At 43.0% G+C, this 19,641-nt stretch overlaps 1 protein-coding gene across 5 annotated transcripts; it reads right to left on the reverse strand.

Annotated features, from left to right (window-relative positions):
- Nucleotides 1-13,603: 13,603 nt before the first annotated feature.
- MYCN (MYCN proto-oncogene, bHLH transcription factor) lies at nt 13,604-19,566 on the reverse strand. 5 transcript variants are annotated; one of them, XM_063424670.1, is made up of 3 exons: nt 19,445-19,566; nt 16,288-17,093; nt 13,604-15,167 (listed from the first exon to the last, which is right to left on the reverse strand). In XM_063424670.1, the coding sequence occupies exons 2-3, from the start codon at nt 16,991-16,993 to the stop codon at nt 14,566-14,568; spliced, it is 1,308 nt and encodes a 435-aa protein (XP_063280740.1). In that variant the 5' UTR covers nt 16,994-17,093; nt 19,445-19,566; the 3' UTR covers nt 13,604-14,565. The 5 variants fall into 5 exon arrangements, with proteins under 5 accessions (XP_063280740.1, XP_063280755.1, XP_063280758.1 ...); XM_063424685.1 differs by lacking the exon at nt 19,445-19,566 and adding an exon at nt 18,905-18,966; XM_063424688.1 differs by lacking the exon at nt 19,445-19,566 and adding an exon at nt 17,288-18,852 and having other exon boundaries at nt 13,604-15,164.
- Between the last annotated feature and the right edge of the window lie 75 nt (nt 19,567-19,641).

Consider the following 19,641-nt stretch of genomic DNA (forward strand, 5'->3'; position numbering starts at 1 on the left):
CCAGGTGTCCGGGCTCCATTTTGCTCCTGCCTCCTCAGGCAGAGGGGCAGGTTTGACAGTAAAAGCTTGCGTTAAAAAATGGGAACCGGATTTAAGTGGGCATTTGCTTAGTCTGTCCTGCCACAATTTTAGAACTCCATCACCACAGAACCATAGAATCATTATGGTTGGAGAAGTCCTCTGAGAGCATCAAATCCAGCTAAAGACCCAGCATCACCTTGTTCACCACTAAACCACATCCCCAAGTGCCACACGTTTTTTGAACACTTCCAGAGATGGTGCTTCCAACACTTTCCTGGGTCTGTGTATCAGAGATTCGAGTTCAGTTTGTACCTCATCAGTCTGGGAGATGGAGGGGGGTCTGTCCCTATCTGAGGGCAGTCCTCTCAGTTTTACTCCACAATGCCCACCCTACAGCTTGATTCTGCTCTCAGAGGTAACCATTCTCCCACAGGCTACCAAAAAAAAAGGCATGGATACAACACACCTCAAAACCCTCCTGACAGGTAACTGAGCTGTCTCGCAGTGCCTCCCCTGGGGAAAGCAAAGGCAGCCTCTCTCACATGTTCAGCTGAAAGAATTTCTCCCACTTGTAAGACATCTACAGCTGTGCATAACCCCATCATGTTTGCACTAATGCAGTAACGTCCCTTTACCTTCCAGCACAGGGTGGCCACATCCAACCTCCTTGCTGGGAGTGCTCTCCGTCCCATGCTAACCCCAGTGTCCCAGGCCACTGTCCCCATCAAAGCCCTGCTGGGATACACGCTGGCCATGTAACTGTGGGGACAATCACAGGCCAGTGTCACCACCAGTGCCCTGGACCTCTTTCGCTTGCTAGTTTACACATAATCTGACAGATCCAAAGCCTAAATCAATAGGCCTTTGGTGGGAACTAGGACAGGCTCAGATGATCTTGCCCTGTCTAATTTTTCAAATTACATTCTTAATTTACAGGTCTAAGTATTTATAGTACAATAACAAGACCAAGACAAAGAAAAAAGAAATAGGATTAAGAATTTCAGAGCAAACAAAAAACCTTGCATTTCTGAAAATGTATAAACTAGACCATTCTGACAAGTCCCAATCATGATCTCTGTACCTAGACAAGAAGACTATTGTATCCAGGGCTGAGTCCATGGAATTACATTTGGGCTTCAGATCTCTGCTGAGCAACTCCAGAGACTACTGGAAAACTCGGAAGTGTAGTGCAGAAAATTCAGGATGCGTCATAGTCTGAGGAAGGCTTTTAAAGCTATTTTGTTTCTTTGAAAGAAAATTGGGTAGGAAAACAACATAGGAGGAGGGAAAGTTTGGGCATAGAATTGGGAAGAAAAAGCTTCTACTTTGAAGCCAGGATATCTTATTCAATAGCTCCGCATAAGTCACTTGGTCTTCCTACCTCACCTGTCCACCTCAGTGCAGAAGGGAGCATTTGGCAGTCCAGCATACCAGGGAATCTTGTTCATGGAAATATACTTACGACTCCCATGCAGACAGTGGAACATTACAGATTTATTAGAGCCTAGTGTGAAAGGCCCTAAAAATGTTGCTGTGCTTGGGTGGGATCATGTACACATAAAAATTTTGATAAATCCTGCACTGCATTGTCCATTTAGGTGGAGAAAGAAAGTAAAACTGCCTTCCCCAAAGAAACAGCTTACTGCAATTTAGGTCCTTATTCACAATCCAGTAAAGTAGAAAATATTCTTGCTGTTTCACTGGTTGGTTCACAGGTACTTGGTATTATTTGTGTTATTGTCCAATTGTTATTCCTTCTTCTACAGTCTTTCTACTCTCTAACCTTTGTTTATTTATCAATATTTACATGTACTGCTCCTAGTAACAAAGCACAAAACCCCCCAAATATACTGACTAGGATGTACTTAATAGAAATAGGAATGTACAGAATAGGAAATGGGATTTTTTCAGCATGTTTGAAAAAATCAACACATTTCCCTTGTAGTGTCTAATAACAAGCATTATTGTCATTTTACAGTTTATGCTAGAAATACACATTATTTCACTAGCCCTGATGAAGCATCTGTACCTCCATGAGCTGAGTCTTGCTTTGCATGTTCTGGATTGGCTGAAGGAAGTGAATCCAGATTTTTTTCAAGATTTCACTGCTGCTCTTAAGACTGCAATATCATTTGTTAGTTTGACTCAAGCAATTTGGAATGACATTTCCAGCTTTTGTTTTCTTACTTTTTTCCTTTCCTTTTACATTTTACTTTCTTGCTCTACAAAACTATGCCCAGTATAACATGAGGATAAAATTGTAATATTTACCTAATAACTTCTGCATTACAATTGTATGGACAGTGCAGATACTAAACATTAGGCAAATTACTGACACAACAATGCAGCACTCCTTTCTGTGGCACAGGATTTCTCTGGAAATGTTATTTTATTGTATTTCATTTAGTGCTTGTTTGTTTAAGGAGGAAGAACAGAGATCGCTGTATTTCAGTTTGATTCAGCAAGCATTCTGGACTTGGTCCAGCAAATCCTTTAAGCGTGTGCTTAAATGTAATGAAATAAAATTTAAGTTCATAGCACTGCCTAGGTATTTAACATACAGCATGGGCTTAAGTGCTTTATACAAAACAGGACAAGAATGGTGAAAAACCTTAAAAATAAGGCCCATGCATTTCTACACACCCTTTTAAAAAACCCTAATACTGTTACAAGGGACATTTTCCACCGCCTATGCTATGAAAACACTGTGTAGTACCCCCTGACTCACCCCCAAAGCCAACTGACTTTACTTGATCTGACAATCTGACAGCTATATCCTGTGTAACTGCTAGTCTGGCCCTTTTTAAAAATATCCTATTAAGTGGAAGCTTTGCCTGGGCAAGGTATGCAGAAATGAGTCACAGGGAGTATATGGAATTTTCTCAGGACTTAGGGCTGTGCCTGTTGTAGCCAAAGGCTAAATCTCTGGTGGAACTTAGGAGTATTCCTCTGAGTACATTGACTTTCCACACCAATCTCTGTTTTAGTGGGAAACATAAAACCAACATGAAACACACCACAAAGGAAGGTGTGTTCTCAGCTTGAGTTATCTAACCCAGGTAGGATAATTTAAGCTGTGGTTGTGCAGCAATTTAAACCAGTCTGACTCCTGACTGCCAGGGAGGGTGGAACCACACCAGCCAACAGTGAGATGGGCACTGGCTGTGCCACAGCCCTGTCTTCAGTTACCAGCCAAGACAAGGAGTCTGGAGATAGCCAGTATGAAATGCTAACAGTGCATATGGCCCCCACTGCTTTAGGGCCCCCACCTGTCCATGTATAGATAAGACTGAAGTTTTAGTGTGTTTTTGCAATTAGATAGACCTGAAGGACCTTTTCAGAGACATGGAAACTAGGTAGAATTGACTGCTGTCCACAATAAAGAGAAACACAGTTCCTTCCTTAGAAGACTTAAAATTCATATGTTATATTTCCACTGTAAAGGCTCTTAACTCTTAGCCAAAGGAAAAGAAAAATCAAAAGCTGGCTTTACAATTTATGAGAAGCTCCCAGCATAAAAAACAAGCAAGCAAGCAAACAAACAAACTTATTTGTTTTGCAGGTTAGATGCCTAGGAATTTATTTGTTTGCATGTTTGTTTCTGCCAAGAGCAGGAACAACATCTTGAATTAGTCTACAGTGAATCAATTCCTTTCCACAGAAGCATTAAACCCCTCTAGGTTTCTTTCATTAACAGAATAATACATATGTTTTGCTTGGTAGTGTTTGTTTGAATTACAACCTCATGGAATTCAGAACAAAGCTAGTGTGGTTGCATGGACCTGCTCAAAATTCTCAAAATTCCATTTTATATAATTTCTGCTACAAGAACTAGTTAAGCATACCAGTTATCTAAAATATACAAGTTTTTCTGCTGTTCCATTTTTCTTGCCATTTCAAGTCACTGCTTGCCAAAAATAATTTTAAAATGGGTATTGCTTTGCATTTTTAGCACATCTCAAAAAAGTGAGGAAACAATTATGCTTTGATCAATGAAAAGAGCATGAGCTAAACATACATATTTTTTCAGCTCTCCTCATGCCTTCACACTAGAGAAAATGTCTTTCTCAAACTTATAATTTGTTTAGTATAGACTTAACATCCCCATGCATTTTACAGAATATAGGAGGAGCTGAGTGCCTCTGGCCAAATTTCTGTAGCTTTCACTCACAAATAAAGAGGTGGGAAGTAAGAAAGCAGAGATATGCACAGGTATAAATGAACAGATGGTGGCTTTTTTTTTTTTTAAATAATATTACATTACCACATATATCTGAAGCTTTAGTGGTACTTTCATTGATAAAGATGAGCACAGATTTGCTTCTCTTGCATTCTTATGTTTTAATCTTCATTTCTGAATGTTGACACTAACACCAGGTTTCTCTGTACATGAGAGGTGCAGTCTCTGGGGATAGAGGGAAGAGAAAAGAGTTGTTGGATGTGGATTGTGTACATGGTTGTATGAAATTGTTCAAGAAGTCTGTTCCTATCCAGAATTCCACACAGAGGAAAACAGGCTTTATAAGCCCCAAGGCACTCCTCTGTGCTTCTGTGAGCAGAATGTCTATCCCTGAGGCTTACAGGAATGCCCACAACCAGGAGAAAAGATTTATCCCAGCACTGAAAGACTGTAGTGTTAGGAAATGGAAAACACATTAGAAATGTGTGCTAACCCCAACTGGAAAATCTAAGCAACTCATTTTATTTCCAGCCAACAAAACCTTCAAGAGAACTTGTGCTGGTTTATGTTCAGGTATCTACATTTAGATCACCACCTTATCCCTCTGGATAAGGCTTGAGGTTTAATTCAGTATAAGGGTGAAGTGAGGCAATGTTCTAGGTGTTTGCATGTTGGATTTTGCCTTGTTTTGTAAGAGCTATAGAATTTCTTGTCTGGAGATTGTTGGTTCACTTTCATCTTCTCATCTCTTATTACTTTTATTATACCTTGGAAGACTAGAAAAACACTGAATTCTATGCTAACCTGAAACTTAAGAGCAGAGGACAAGGATGAGGGCAGAGAATTTGTTTAGTTTTGATCTAAGGTAGATCAAAACCAAACAAAATATTTGGGGCCTGAGAAATGAATGCACAGTCTCTCAAAATTCCCTCATTCACTCAAATCTTCTCCCCTGGGCTAAAGCTAAAATATCTGAGCTGGAAGAAATTGGCTGAAGTGCCTTTTGCTCCCTTGCAGTTTCCTGTGGGTCAGTGAGGTGTACAGCAATCTCTGGTCTGTGTGGCCCAGGAAATTGCAAATATTTTCAGCTGTGTCAGGTTCTGCATATGCAAGTTAGGAGGTTCAAAGGGAAGTTTAATTGACACTAATCCTCATCTTGACTTTTGCTCACCTCCTCCTCTTTTCCCACTAAGTCTTCCCACCTTCCCACCTCAAAGTCACAGAAGCTTTACAAATTTTCTTATAAAAATATATATATTTAACCCTTTGGCAATCTCTTAATGCCCTTTTATTAAATCCCTTAAGTCTTTTTATTAAGTCCAGAGTAATTAAAATTATTATAAACTTCTCTTGAGAGATTATACCCTTTAATCACAATGCATATTTGCTGAAATGTAGGTGACACTTTTGGTATATCAAATATAAAAGTACATTAGGCAAAGATGTTTAATAACAATTTTTCAAGCAAAGATCTCAACTAAGGAGGTTTAAGGCATTAAAAATCATATCTACATGCATTCACAATAAAACATTGAAGGACTTCTAACACTTTTACAGATATACAATGGCACAGCTGTAATCACGTTTCTCAATTTATTTCAACTCCAGCTCCTCAGCTGACATAATCTGTCCTAATGCCATTGACTGCCAAGGTGCTTACCCTGCTCTAGAGCACTCACTTTTCTGGGCAACCAGAACAACTGTCCAAATAAAATCCCTTGGGCCATTATTCCCCAGCCAATGAAAGAAAAAGAAAGGACTTTTCTTGTGAAGTGAGCTTGGATCTCCTGTCTGGGAGCGGAAGTGATAATGCACACACTATAGACCAAAGGCATTCTTACATAGCTGTCAATGGCACAGTTCAGTACAGAAGGTATTTATTTATTCTGATACTTGCTACTAGGCTGATTCCTGAAATTTCAAAATTAAGGAGTTCTGATAACAAAAACTGGCCATCCAATATTTGGGTTTTTTTACTACCATTTTTTCTTAACAGTGAAAAAACCCATTTATGTGGGGTTTTTAAATATTAAACATTTCCATTAAGATAGAAAGAAGGCCAAATGCCTTAATCTTGACTACTTTTAATAGATATTTATTTTCACTCATGCTCACATAACAGAAGCTTCCACGTTATTGCATATTGTCAACACCAGAAGCAGAAAAGAAATGTATGATTTTCTATATCAAAGGAGTTCATGGTAACTTAACTGCTCCTAGGTTAATAATGAATGGGAAAGAATATCAAATATAGCACAATTTAACTTGGCATACCTACAATTTTTATTTAAAAGTCTTGGAAGGTCTGGACTTCTTACTTTATAAACTCCTACTGAAGTCAACAGACTTACAGCCATCTAGCAAGTGTTCACAAAATGGGAATCTGTATTTTAGAGTTAGATAAAAAATTACATTGCGATGTAATTGGGACTAGTAGGAGAGATGAGACTGTAAAGCATGAAAATGACAAAATGACTCATTTAAGTGTTTGAATGAAAGGAGGAATAGGCATAGGGCAATATGGAATAGTTACTGAAGACCACAGAAGCTGTGAAAACAAATTACTTTTTTAAAGAAGCAAAGAAATATAAAAACTACTGGAGTGAGGTTGTAGAAACAAGAAAAGAGAAAAGCTGAAATAATTCAAACTATCAGAGATCAAATAAAAAAGTAGATGTAAAAGTTACTAGTGATTTTTCTAAATGTTCATCTACTTTCTGTTTTTCTCCTGTCATGTTTGTTTGGTTTTTTAAATTTAAAAAAAAAAGTGATATATGCTATCATTTAATTTAAAATGTTGTCAGTATATCACCATCTGAAATGTATCAACATGCCCTGTAAATGAGCTTTGTGTAGGTGTGAGAAGGAGAAAATAAGGTCCTGCCCACCATGCAATATGGTAACGTGAGAGATGTTTTAGGGAATTTTATCAGTAATGCAAGCAATTTTCTGGCAAGGATGAATATTGCTATTTATTGGTGAGAAACAGGGTTTGGGAGAGGATGAAAGAAATCCAAAGATGCTAAAGGTATGGAGATATTATAATAGACAACCAAAGCCAAAAGGATATTCAGTGTTGCAGAAAAGATGAACTAGACAGAACTGGGTTTAAGATTACTTGACTAATTCAAGCAAAACCTTTAAAATGTGTAAGTGAAATGAAAGAAAGACAGGAGTATTTGGACTCAACTTGTAGTTTAAGGCACTGAAATTAGGTGTTAAGCATAGGTGTTTATATGTTCACTCTGTACCTGGAGTGCCTTTTATAGCCACTGGAGAGCTGATCAGTACAGAGAACTGAACCTCAAGAATTAATCCAATTCACCCTAAAACAGACATCCACACCGAATCTTTATCCAGACTTCACCGTCTATAACAGCACCTAGTATCAAGCTTTCAGTTAGGTATCTACAGACATCCAGATTTAGATATCTTAACCCAAACCCCACATTAGACATCTGCAATGTTGGTTCCTGTATCTGGTCCTCGAAAGCTTCTCCATAATCTACACCAAAAATGTGCACTTCCAGGGTGAGATTAATTTGTGTAATTTTAAATAGCTATTTAATGATAAAATTATTGTCCACTAAAAAGATCTATTTTCTTTATTGACTAAAAGGAGTTTATATTTGGCCAGATGAAGCCCCCATGCCTCCTGTAGGGATACTTAGCTAAAGAAAGCAAAAGAAAAGACAAGTAATGAATCAGATCAGCATAAGAATGTTTAAAGACTAAACATAATAAAAATTATTGAAATTACTGAAATCATTACATAGCTTCATTAGCAGCACATGTTTGAAGGAAGTGTTCATAAAGATATGGCTTCACAACAAAACACTTCACAACCAATATTATCTTGTACACCTGAGAAATAATACATTGGGACTGTGGTTTACACAGGCTTGTTTGGCCTGAAGCAGAGTTTTTAGAGAAATGTTTGTAATCATAATTATTGAGGATGTGACTCACGAGTGTTGCCTTGGAACCATTACCAAAACTAACAATTGTGTGAGAAAATGACAAATAAGAAGCCCTCAGAGTCGCAGTTTACAGCACATTTTTGACAACTACGTTTCTAGATAAAACTAAGTATGTTTGCTTTCCTCTTAGATTTTCTTCCCTTATTATCCCTTAATTAACAGTATATGCAATTCTAAGGGGATCAACCCAACATGCTCCAAATTTCTTGTAGAGGAGAAATATTAAGCATGAGCTTGAACTATCTCTTTAAAAATAAAAAATAACTTCCAGGGAGAGGTTATTACATGTCACCACTCTCATTCAGCACATGATTTAGTAATCTAAATATTATCTTCTAGCTCTATAGGACCAAATTCTGAGGGTGACTGAACACTGAAACAGTGTGATTTCCTTTCTGTGACATTGTTCTTTTCTGAACGTTTGCTTCAAAGGAACAATAGAGTGCCAAATCTAATGAAAATATTATAAGACAAATAATTTCTATATTAAAAAGCAAACTCATAACAATATTTCAGGAATATTTTAATATTGATATTAGAAATTTAAAAGAAGAAATTTTCTAAGTGGTTTTAAAAATGTTTTCTGAGGATTCCTAGGTACTAGCCAACATTGAACTGTGTGTATATTAGGTATCTCCTTCATCTCCTACACCATGAATTGCAATATTAATTAGCTGTTGGAATGAATTTGATTAAAATATTAATTACAATGTACTTTTTTGAAGTTTATATCATACTGAAGAAGCAAGATTTTTCCTAAATGTAATTGCCATGTATTGCAGAAGAAAAATCTAAAAATATCCATCCAAATAATATTCTAATTATAGTGATTTGTTCTGTGAGGAAATGAAGTCATTGAACACTAAAACACTAGGTATTTATTTTTGATGGTGTTAGGAAGCAAAATAGAGATAAGTGCCACTGAAATATTTTATTTAATTGCAAGTAAAACAACTATGCCAGTAAAATTAACTATATATCCTACATTCATGCACTGTTTTATTCTAAGTAAAAATATTTATTAGCCTGCAGTTTTCTCCAATCACTGCTTTAAATTTCATGTGGTAAGTAAGATCAAGCTAGATTTCAAGTTACTTGGTTATGCAGCAGCAGTAAAGCAGCCCTGAACACAGTTCCTGTCATCACCCCTTGCATGCTGCAATCACTCTTTCCTCAAGGTCCAGAGCAGTGCCTGGGCCCATTGCAGGTAAAGCCCAATGCAGATGCTCTGGCTGTGCTCTGGGAAGAGCCTGCATCTCTTTGCTGACTACATAAGGAGAATTAGGAAGCTAAGCAGCTAGGTGCTTAAAACTCTGTAATGCTTGTAAAGCTTGTAGATTAGAAGGTGAAACTAGACAGATGTAGACAGCATGACTCATCCTACCCCTAATATAAAACTGAGCTATATGTAGCAGTTAGACAGCAGGACTCTTGGTATAGTTTTATGATTGATACACAGAGACAATCTAACTCAGCTTCAGACAGCATAGAAGCCAGTTCCTCTCCCTAAATGTGTGCAGTATAGAAGACAGAAAGCAGTAAACACTTAATGCAATATATGTTGAGAAATAAAGAACACAGAATTAAAAAAATTAAATAATCTTATTTTACCATAAAATGAAAATGTCTCCACTTACCTAAACAATATCAGATGGAAATACTATATGATGGCAAATAACTCACAAATAGAGCAGCCATAATAGCATATATGGAGCCTAAAAATGATTATGCATATGAAATGTAACAATTCAGAGATCAATAACGAATAGGTCATAATTCTGTTAAAAGTTTGGTAAATTTTAAGTCTGAAAAGTCTACACACCCATCCTTTTCACCATGGAGTTAAAAAATACTTGCCATTAGTTATGATTACACTGTAGATACTTTTTTTTTTTTCTAATTTCTGCATTACTTAGGCGGGTCATATTGTGATCATAAATACAGGAAACAAAATATCTTCATTTGCTTTTTCTTCAAATGGCCAAGTGGACAGCCTTGGAACTTCCTCAGTTAAAAGATGCACTAGGCTTTATTTAGCAGGGCTCATGGATCAACACTTATGGAATCCCTTGTGTGCACACAGCGTGTATGTTAATCTGTACATCCAGCACACATACAAGGAACCTCCATGGTTCACAGATCAAGAATTCATTTAATCTTCTCCGAGGTGACTGTTGCACAAAAATATCAATAATTTCATCGAGAGAAGGATCTGGCCAGACAGGGCACAAAGCTGGATGATAATCACAGATCTGCAGGCAGCAGGAATTATCATGTCAATACAACCCAGCAGCAAAATGTCTGGTTTATGGTGGCCAATTCATTGTGGGGTCAGAACAAGCAGATAGGCAGCAAAAAACTACTGTAGGGCAGCAAATTGGACAGGTAGTCCAGCAGAAGTGAAATCTTGTCTTGGCACAGCCTAAGGGCTCTGAATTCAGGCTTGTCAGTGCTCCAGGAGCAGCCAGAAGCACTGAGGCAAAACTCACCATGTTGGCTCTACAATCAGCTTCTGTTCCACGTCTTGCACCACTGCTTTCCTCTGAGATTTCTGGAAGTGTTGTGTGTCTCGTGTTTCTATTGAAATCCCTGCTTAATTTAAAAGCATTGCTGTGACACCTCAAATCTCTTTAAGTTTGATGGCTTTGTGTTCCTGAGAAGAGACAGGGAAGGGAAAAGGGAAATGGGAATGGACACAAGAAAGTAACCCAGGTATAGATCATGCAGCATTTGGCAATTGTACATTAAAATTAATTTATTATCTCAAAATTAGTATTTTATATAAAATGACATCTGATTTAAATCAGCCAGAAGCCAGGAAATTCAACCTTGAGAATGTCACCTACTTGAAGTCTTTTTATTCTAGGTTGGTTTATCAGTGTACTTCCCAGGAGCAAACAGTAAAATATATGATCTCTCAAGGAGTCCTGCCAAGACCTGGTGATAAGTTGCTATAACAACAGCTTGGGGCTTGAGAAATGCACTTCCCTTAGCACTCACGGCAACAGGTGACCGAGTGGTAATGATGCCATTAACACATTTCACCTTTTTAAGGTCTCCCACTGGTGTTCCACTTATACTAATTTATGGAGGAATAATTTCATTTTGGTGTTACAAGTCCCTTGTGTTCTTAGTGGTATTTTTAAGAAAATAAACAGGAGGTGGGAAGGAGAACATCCTCTGGGATATGTGATTTTGGAGAAAACCACCATCAGCAAATTCTGTCATGTATGAAAAAGAACTTGGGAACTTTTATAGCAAATTCAGTAAGACTGAGATCAACTTAATTCAGTTTTCTCTATAGGAATCACCAATATCTGCTTTGTAATATGCAGCTATTAAATACTTGCCACATATGATTCTCCAGACAGATATGTTTGCATGTGTTATGCAAAAGTAGGTATGTATTAAACAAACAAACAACAAACAAACACCAAAAACCAAAACAACAACAAACCCCCCCACACACACACAAAATGCCAAACCAGAACCAACCAAAAAAACCCCAGGCAATAGTGTCTCAATTCACTATTTGATTGAGTCCTTACTCCCCACTCTAGATACATTTGCAAAAGAATTTTTTGTTATGGCTGTGGCTATGATTCTTTTAATATAGTCTAAATGCTTGGTTCCTCCAAGACAAGACAGAACTGGCTTATCTCAAGAAAGAAGTAATTGCTGTCTTCAACTCCCTAATGGGAGTTTACAGACAAGGTGCAACCACCCTCTTCCAGGAGGAGGTTAAACACAAAAAGACAGGAAGCAATGGACAAAGATTGCAACAAGGAAAATTCCAGATAGTACAAAAATTTGTATCAGTCATGGTAGTCAAAAACCACGTGTTGTCCAAAGAGGCTGTGGAATCTCAATCCTTTAAGATATTCAAGCCTTGGTTGCATGACCCTAAGCAACCTGATCTGACCCAGAGTTCACTCAGAGTGGAGGATTTCGACTAAAGTTTTCCATGAGTGTGAAGGGGAAGAAGGGGATGAGGAAGGGTGGGAAGGGGCAGGGGAAGGGGAGGTGGAGGGGGAAGGAACTTTACTTCTTCAAGAATACTCATTTGACAGGTACCTTGTTTGAAAACAGTACAACAGGAGTTCAACAGAAATTGCTAAAAAGAAGAGGGTTAAAAATTGTTTTAGCTGTTAAAATTAAATGTACTCTGTAATTGCTCACACCAATTGTCTCTCTACTGTTTTATCACTGTAGCTGGAAAGTGGAAGAAGCATGTCAAAGGAATCAAAACAAAGATTCTACATATGGAACAACTGTGGTTAAGTCTGAATTTAGATCTTAACTCTAACCAGGCCAGTTCTTCAAATGGTTGTGTAGGCCTAGCTGAATCCAGTGTTACACCAATTTATGCCTCTTCAAGATCTGGATGTACTGCACTGGTCTATGTACAGTTCTTGGTGGTCATGGTACAGAGGCTGCCTGGAGCCCAAGGGCATACAGGTTATGAGTGCATCAACAATCTGTAGGGATAACCATATGGCACATCCATTATATGGGGGCTATTTTGCCCCCAGGCTGCTCTTCCTGTTACCTCATGGCAAATATGGGATTTCTGTACCTCCATCATGAGACAAGCTACTTCCTTTGTGGCTAAAGCAGGGGCAGATAGGACAGGTGAGCTTCTTGCAAGTGGATCCTGACAGTACTTACTGGCCATTTGGTCATTAATTCCTATCCTTTTTTTTTTTTCAGATTCAGTGTGAGGAAAGATGACATCAAAAATACCTGTTGAGAGTAGAAAATAAAACAACTCCCTGCTCTCATGATCTTTCATAAAATGACCAGCTTTCATAGATTTGTGTGTGTTGTTCCTGTCACACCGAATACCAGCTCCTGAGACAATCAAGTTCCATGTTCATCTGATGCACGCTACCTGGTTCTGCATCTTCCCTGACGTTTTCAATTTTATCAGCTAATGTGGCAACAAACAGGACCTTCAGCTACAAACAACAACATGAATTCTCCACTTCAATGATGGACACCTTTAAGGCTTTCCTAATGCAAAAACAGCAGCCAAGTTAAGATCTTTGTTTACTACAAGTATTAAATTTTCTATGCTTTGGCAAGTCTACCTCCATCATTTACTTCACCTGTCTGCTAGAGGCCCGGCCCTTGGCAGAAAAGTTTACTAGTCTTGTTTCTGATGCCTCACAATTCTCTGGGTACAGTGACATTTGAGGAGTCTTTGAAAGACACAGGAGTCATTCCATTAAGTGTGGTACATCTGGTCCCCTGGGATGATCCTGACAACACAAGTATGAAATAACAGGAACACAGTTCTTACTACAATAATTTTTAACCAGAAATGGAAATGTCCTGCCCAGCTGACCTTTGTAAAGTGTCACCTATAGTATAAGTGTTGAAGTGCCAAGGGTATGGGACCATGCTTTTTGTATTTCATCAATACTGCAAAGTTAAAGATTTTATTTAAAAGAAAAATAGTAAATGGCACATCATGTAATTGCTATTTATTTTCATAAACATGAGGTATTTCAAAGTGCTATAAGACGCAGCACTAAATGTACATCATTGGAAGAAATTAAACACAGAACTTTGCAGTTACCCAGTTCTATGCACCAAACATTAACAAATACATTAACTGGAAGAAACAGGCTAGGAAAAGGCATATATAGTAAATTTCTTTACAAAAGTTTCTTAGTTCAAAAAAGTGATAAAGTAATATCTACTCAAAACTTTCACAACTCATTTTCATACGAAAATATAAGTATCAAATTTAGTTATGTATCAGCATCATACTAAAGTATACAGGCAATGTAAGAATTAGTACAGTACATAACAGAGATTAACAATATATTTGTATACAAAAACATGCTCCTCAAACATTGAGGTATTACAGTACTTAGGTATGAACTTCCAGTCTAATACTGGCAGCAAAAGCCACCTCTCATAACCCAAGACATGTACAAAAGGCAAGTGTGTAGATGGTATTTACAGAAATTCCCACAGGGGTACAAAATGCCAACCCCTAAAGTAACATCTGTTAGAACATAAGCACCATAAAACTTAGGAATGAACATTTCAAAACTGAACTAGATGTCATCAGCAGCTCCAAATGCTCACAACACTTTAAAAAAAAAAAATCCCCACCATCTACAGTTCTTAAGAAAAAACAAAGGCAGTCCATTGTTGTTTGGTAGCCTTGCAATGAACTCCTTGCAAGAACATCCATTTGCTCCGTACCCGGATAATATAGTCTGTCGATCACTTCAGGGACTGGATTGAAATTAAAACCAACATTCTTAACGTCAAAAAACACAACTTTTTTATAAAGAATCAAAAATGTGCAAAGTGGCAATGACTGTCCAGATCAGCCAAAAACAAAACAAAACAAAACAAAACCAAAGTTTAGCAAGTCCGCTTGTAATCTAGTTTCTTTAGTAATTGTTCTTGTCTGGCTTGCAATTTTTCCTTTTCTAGCAGTAACTTCTGCTCCTCTGCCTGAAGAGAATGAACATATTCAGTGGCTTTTTTCAAGATCACAACTTTTGCAGCTTTCTCATTTTTAACCAGTTCTGGCACATGGTCCCTTAGCGTGAGGAAACTTGACCGTAGATCATTACGTCGTTGACGCTCCAGGATATTATGGTTGCGTCGACGTTCGCTGTCCTCTGAATCAGAGTTTCGAGGACTTGAACTCTTAGGCTTTGGTTGGATCGTGGGTTTTACTGGACGGGGCACCTCAATTTTCAACTTTTTCTGTGGTGGAGCCTCTTCAGTCTCCACGAATGGAGAAGGGGCGGCATAATTATGCTGCTGGTGAATTGGGGCACAACGCTTTAGTATCAATCCATTCTGCTGTGTCCTGACTGATGAAAAAGTGGTATTTTTAGGACGCACTGTAATAGTAAGGGTGGTAACAGACTTGTTGCTAGAGGAGCGTCTTTTCTCCACTGTAACAACATCTATTTCTTCTTCTTCATCCTCTTCTTCCTCATCTTCATCATCTTCTGGTAATAAAGGACAGAAAATAAAATAGATGTTATCCTCCCTGAAAATACCCTGACCAAGTATCGGTATTTACTGACAAAATATATCCAGTAAAAGCAGTAATGAAATAACTGATGGCAAAACCAGGGTGCGCCCACCACCTGCAGGCAGATATAGATCTGTTAAAGTATGTAATACTCATGAAATCAGCTAAGAACAGGGATTTCTGAAAGCTCAGTAAGTTTAATTAGATGGGGTTTTTAAACACATCTAATTTTCAATCAAAATGGGGCTACCACCCACACAATCACAGAGCCAGAAAAGAATTTTTACACAGAATTTATGTAGTTTGAATGGAATCATCGAGCTGCGACACAAAAGGCAAGCACAGAGCCACAACACAGCCCCTGCTTGGTAGAAAAGCAGCCGGAAAACGAAACAATCGCTGGGTTTGTTCTGAGGCAGAAGGTGAAGCTGCTCCAGCCGGGGACCCTTTAAGCCGGCGCTTGGTGCACTGCCAAGAAGACAGCTGTTGGAAGTGCTTCCTCACCCAAAGCTGTCAAACCAGACATTAAAGGGACAGCAGGCTCTGAAACCCGGGACGGATCACCAAGTTTGTGGCGGCGGTCATAGGGACCAGCTTCCCTACACACGCTAAACCCCGGTTCAGCCCGAGTGGACTTTTCTGCGTGCACGCACAGAGAATGTCTGGGGCATTTTTGGGTTCTCTCAGTACAAGCGCTGCTCTAAGGGTTCACTAGTCTACCTCCAGCCTGCCCGCATCGCGTCTAACGGGACGCGCACACGCTGATCCCCCATAAACCCCGTACCCGGGGTGGCGGTGGCAGCTGCACTGCCGCCCCCCGGAGACCCCGAGAACAGGACACTATCAGAGGGCCCGGAGAGTCCCCGGCACCATGCAGCCTCGGGAGCTGCTGCCCGGTGAAGGCTCCGACCCCGCCGGCACAGAGCGAGGCTCTGGCGGGGACACCCCCGGGCCGTGCCCGCCGCCCCCGCGCCGCGCCGCGCCTGCCGCCGCCTGCCGGCCGCCCCGGGCCACAGCTGCCCCCGGGGCAACAGGCGGGGGCCGCGGCCGCCACCCCCGGCCCCACGCCCGCACCCTGGGGCCGGAGCGCTTACCCGAGTCGCTGAGCGTGTCGTCCCCGGAGGAGCTGCTGCTGCTGCTCGCCCGGCTGTCCCCGGCGGGGCGCGGCGGGCGGCCGCCCCGCGGAGCCCCTCCGCCCGCCGCCGGCGCCTCCCGCTTGTTGACGGGGAAGGGGAAGACCACGGCCGGGTCCACGCACTCGGGCACGGCGCCGCCCAGCTCCGCACGGGCGCCGGCGGCGGCGGGGCTGCCCGCGGCCGCCGGGGGCGGCGGCGGCGCGGCGGGCGCCTTGCTCTGCAGCTTCTCGCTCACCGCCCGCTCCAGCTTCTCGCGCGCGGAGAAGCCGCTCCACATGCAGTCCTGGATGATGATAGAGTTGAGATTGTTCGCCACGCCGGGGCCCGTCTCGAAGAAGTCCCCTCCGTCCACGCCGCCCCACAGGTCGGCTTCGGGGGGCAGCAGGAGCAGCTCCGATGCCCAGTCCACGGGGTCGGTGGGGCGGCAGCCCCACAGAGCCGCCCCTCCCCAGGGCACCGGGCCCCCCCCCGGAGGGTGCTCCTGGAGCCCGGCCCGGCTGGGAGACAGAGGAGGGGTGGGCAGCAGCTCAAACTTTTTCCAGATGTCCTCGCCGGGGGGAGCGGAGTCCGGTCCGCACAAATAAAAGTCATCTTCGTCCGGGTAGAAACAAGGCTGCAAAGAGTCAAACTCGAGGTCTGGGTTTTTACTGACCATTCCTGGCATTACGGGTCTCTTTTTGCTGCTCCCTGGGTCGAGCAATAATTTCAAACACAGGTTTTATGGGTATTTCCAGCAAGAGGAAGAAAAGAGGTTGTCCCACGACCTGAAATTAAATTAAAAAAAAAAAAAAAAAAAAAGAACAAAACACCACCACAATTAAAATAGGAATAAACAGACACGAAAACGTGACTCCCTTCCTCTTAACGGAAGGGAAAAAAATATTAATAATCCCATCACCAATAGCAAACAAGGAGCCTTTACAAAGTTGAGAAAAAAAAAAAAAAGCATCTCACACACCTTTCTCTCCCCGACTCAAGACACTGAAATCGAAGCGCGCAGGTAGCGCTCCCCCGCGCAGAGCCTGCCCCGCCGCTCCGCGGGGACACAAGCCCAGGCTGCAGAGTCCGGCGGGGATGCACAGCCTGCGCACATAGCCCTCGCCTGCTCTCCCCACACCGCTGCAAACGCTCAGAACAGCACAGCAACTGCAGACAGATGCATGGCTTTGATACCGTAATCTCTCCAGAAAGGCTTCTTAATATGCCAGCAAAAGTAGAGGAAGTTTACTCCTTTTGTCATCTGAGGAGCAGTGCAAAGGGGAGGAGGAGAAGGATGCAAAAAAAAAAAAAAAAAAAAAAGGGGGCGGAGGGGTTCTTTGCAACTTCGCAAATCGCCAGTTCATTCACTCAAACCGAGCCAGCGAAATCCGCACACAACACGGGGGGGAGGGGGGAGGAGGGGAAATCCAGCAGTAACAGAAATTATCAACCTTATGTAATAACCTCACGCACAAAAATGCACTAAAACCACCCCGGCGCCACCAACAAAGCCTCCTGATTTGCCAAGAAGGCACGGGAAGTTTTTCTCCCCCTTTTTCCTGCAACAACGAGGTTGCAAAGACACCAACTCCGCGGATTCTGCCACTCCATGCACTCAAACCTCCTGCAAACACACCAGCTCTCACCTCCGGCGAGTGCCTCTGCTGCCTTTACCTCGGCCGGACCCCCCGCTCACTCACCCCCCACGGCCAGTCAGCCACAACCCCATTCCTCTGCCGAGAGCTCCGTTGCATCAGACATTAAAAGAAAAAAAAAATCAAGAAAAAAAAAAAAGAAGAAGAAGAAAAAGGGTTTAAAGTCCAAAAGATCCAGTCAGCGTCTCCCTTCAGCTCGGTTAAGGTAACGCGAAAGGAAATCGTTCTGCTGGGTTCACAACAGCTGACGCTGAGACGGAGACCAAAAACGGGGGGAAAAAAAATCCATGAAAAGCCTTATGATGAAACGCCGAGAAATGCGCCCGGCTCGGCTCAGCTGCGCTCCCGCCCCGCCCCCTGAGCGCCTCCAGGACTGTGCATTTTTCTACTCGGGAAATACATTAAACTGTTTAAAATGCAAAGCAGTAAAGAGGCACCTACAAAACACTGACGATCTCAATGCGACAGCTCCAAATCAAAACACAAATATCCTCCACGATTTTCTTGTGCTCAATGAGAACCCCATTCAGGCTCCGCTCTGCCCCTGCGCTCCCCTTCCCGCCCCATCCTTCCCAGTTCGGCAACTCAAACGCGATGGGGGATTGGATTTATTTGATTGGGGTTTTGTCCTGCAGCCCAGAGCCTGCAGCTTCCTCTTCTTACCTCCGTGGTGATGGTGGTGGGTGTGCGAGGGGGAGGAGTGGCGGGGGGAAGGGGAGAGGGGGAAAAAAAGCAGCTGATGGTGTCTGTAGCACTTTCCGCGCCCGCCCGCCGGCCCCCGCGGCCGCCCCGGCCTCCGCATCCACCCTCTGCTCGCAGACAGATGACTGTCACTGTCTGGCTTTGAAGCGGATGGATATTATTAACCCCCAAAAAGGCATTAAAAAAAAAAAAAAAGGCGAGTTTAGAAAAAAAAAAAACACACCAAAAAAACCACAAACCTGACACGCTTGGGAGGGAGCACTGGGAACAGCGCGAGAAAGGCGGGAGCGCCAGCCCCGCCCCCGCTCCACGCGCGCAGGGCGGGGCCGCGCGTTTGGCGCCAAAAGCGCCGTTCGCTCTTTATCCTCCGGGAGGGTGTTTGGGTGTCGCGGGGCCGCCCCTGCCCCGCCGCGGCCCCTGTGCCGCCCCTCCCCGCGCCACCCGGCCCCAGGAGCGGTTCCTCGCCACCTCCCGCCGCTGCGACCTCGCGCGCAACCCCCCGGGCAGCTGAAAATAAACAAACAAGGGCTAAGGGAAGCGGCCGGGCGAGGGAGCCGCTCCGACGCAGGGCTCTGTGCACGATGGGTAGCGACGGCCTCCCCACAGCCGGCGGGGCTCTCACGGCCGCGCTGCCGGCGGGGCCCCGAGCGGGCGGCCCCGCGCCCCCCGCGCTCCGCGCCCGCCGCGCCCCCGTTCCGCTGCCGACGGCGACACCTTGCGGCCGCGCGGTGCAGCAGCGGCGCTCCCGGAGCCCCGCGCTGCCCGGCGGCGGCACCCACCGCTCTCTCGCCGCCTTCCCCCGGCGCGGGCCGCGGGACGGGACGGGACGGGACACGGGACGGGCGGGAGCGCGGCGCTCTCCTCGGCGGTGCGCGGCGGCGGGCGCGGGTACGATCCCGATCCCGCCGCCGCTCGGGGCGGTGCCTCCTTGCTCATAGGCTGCAGGTTGAGGCGGGGACTGGGGCGTCGCTCGCAG

The sequence above is a fragment of the Prinia subflava genome, chromosome 2 (assembly GCF_021018805.1).
Source record: "Prinia subflava isolate CZ2003 ecotype Zambia chromosome 2, Cam_Psub_1.2, whole genome shotgun sequence".
NCBI lineage: Eukaryota > Metazoa > Chordata > Aves > Passeriformes > Cisticolidae > Prinia > Prinia subflava.

Coding starts and splice junctions, on each gene's coding strand:
- MYCN (XM_063424670.1), bottom strand. CDS start 16,993: ATGCCAGGAATGGTCAGTAAAAACCCAGACCTCGAGTTTGACTCTTTG. Junction 15,168..16,287: donor CGACACGCTCAGCGACTCGG/GTAAGCGCTCCG, acceptor CTTTATTACCAG/AAGATGATGAAGATGAGGAA.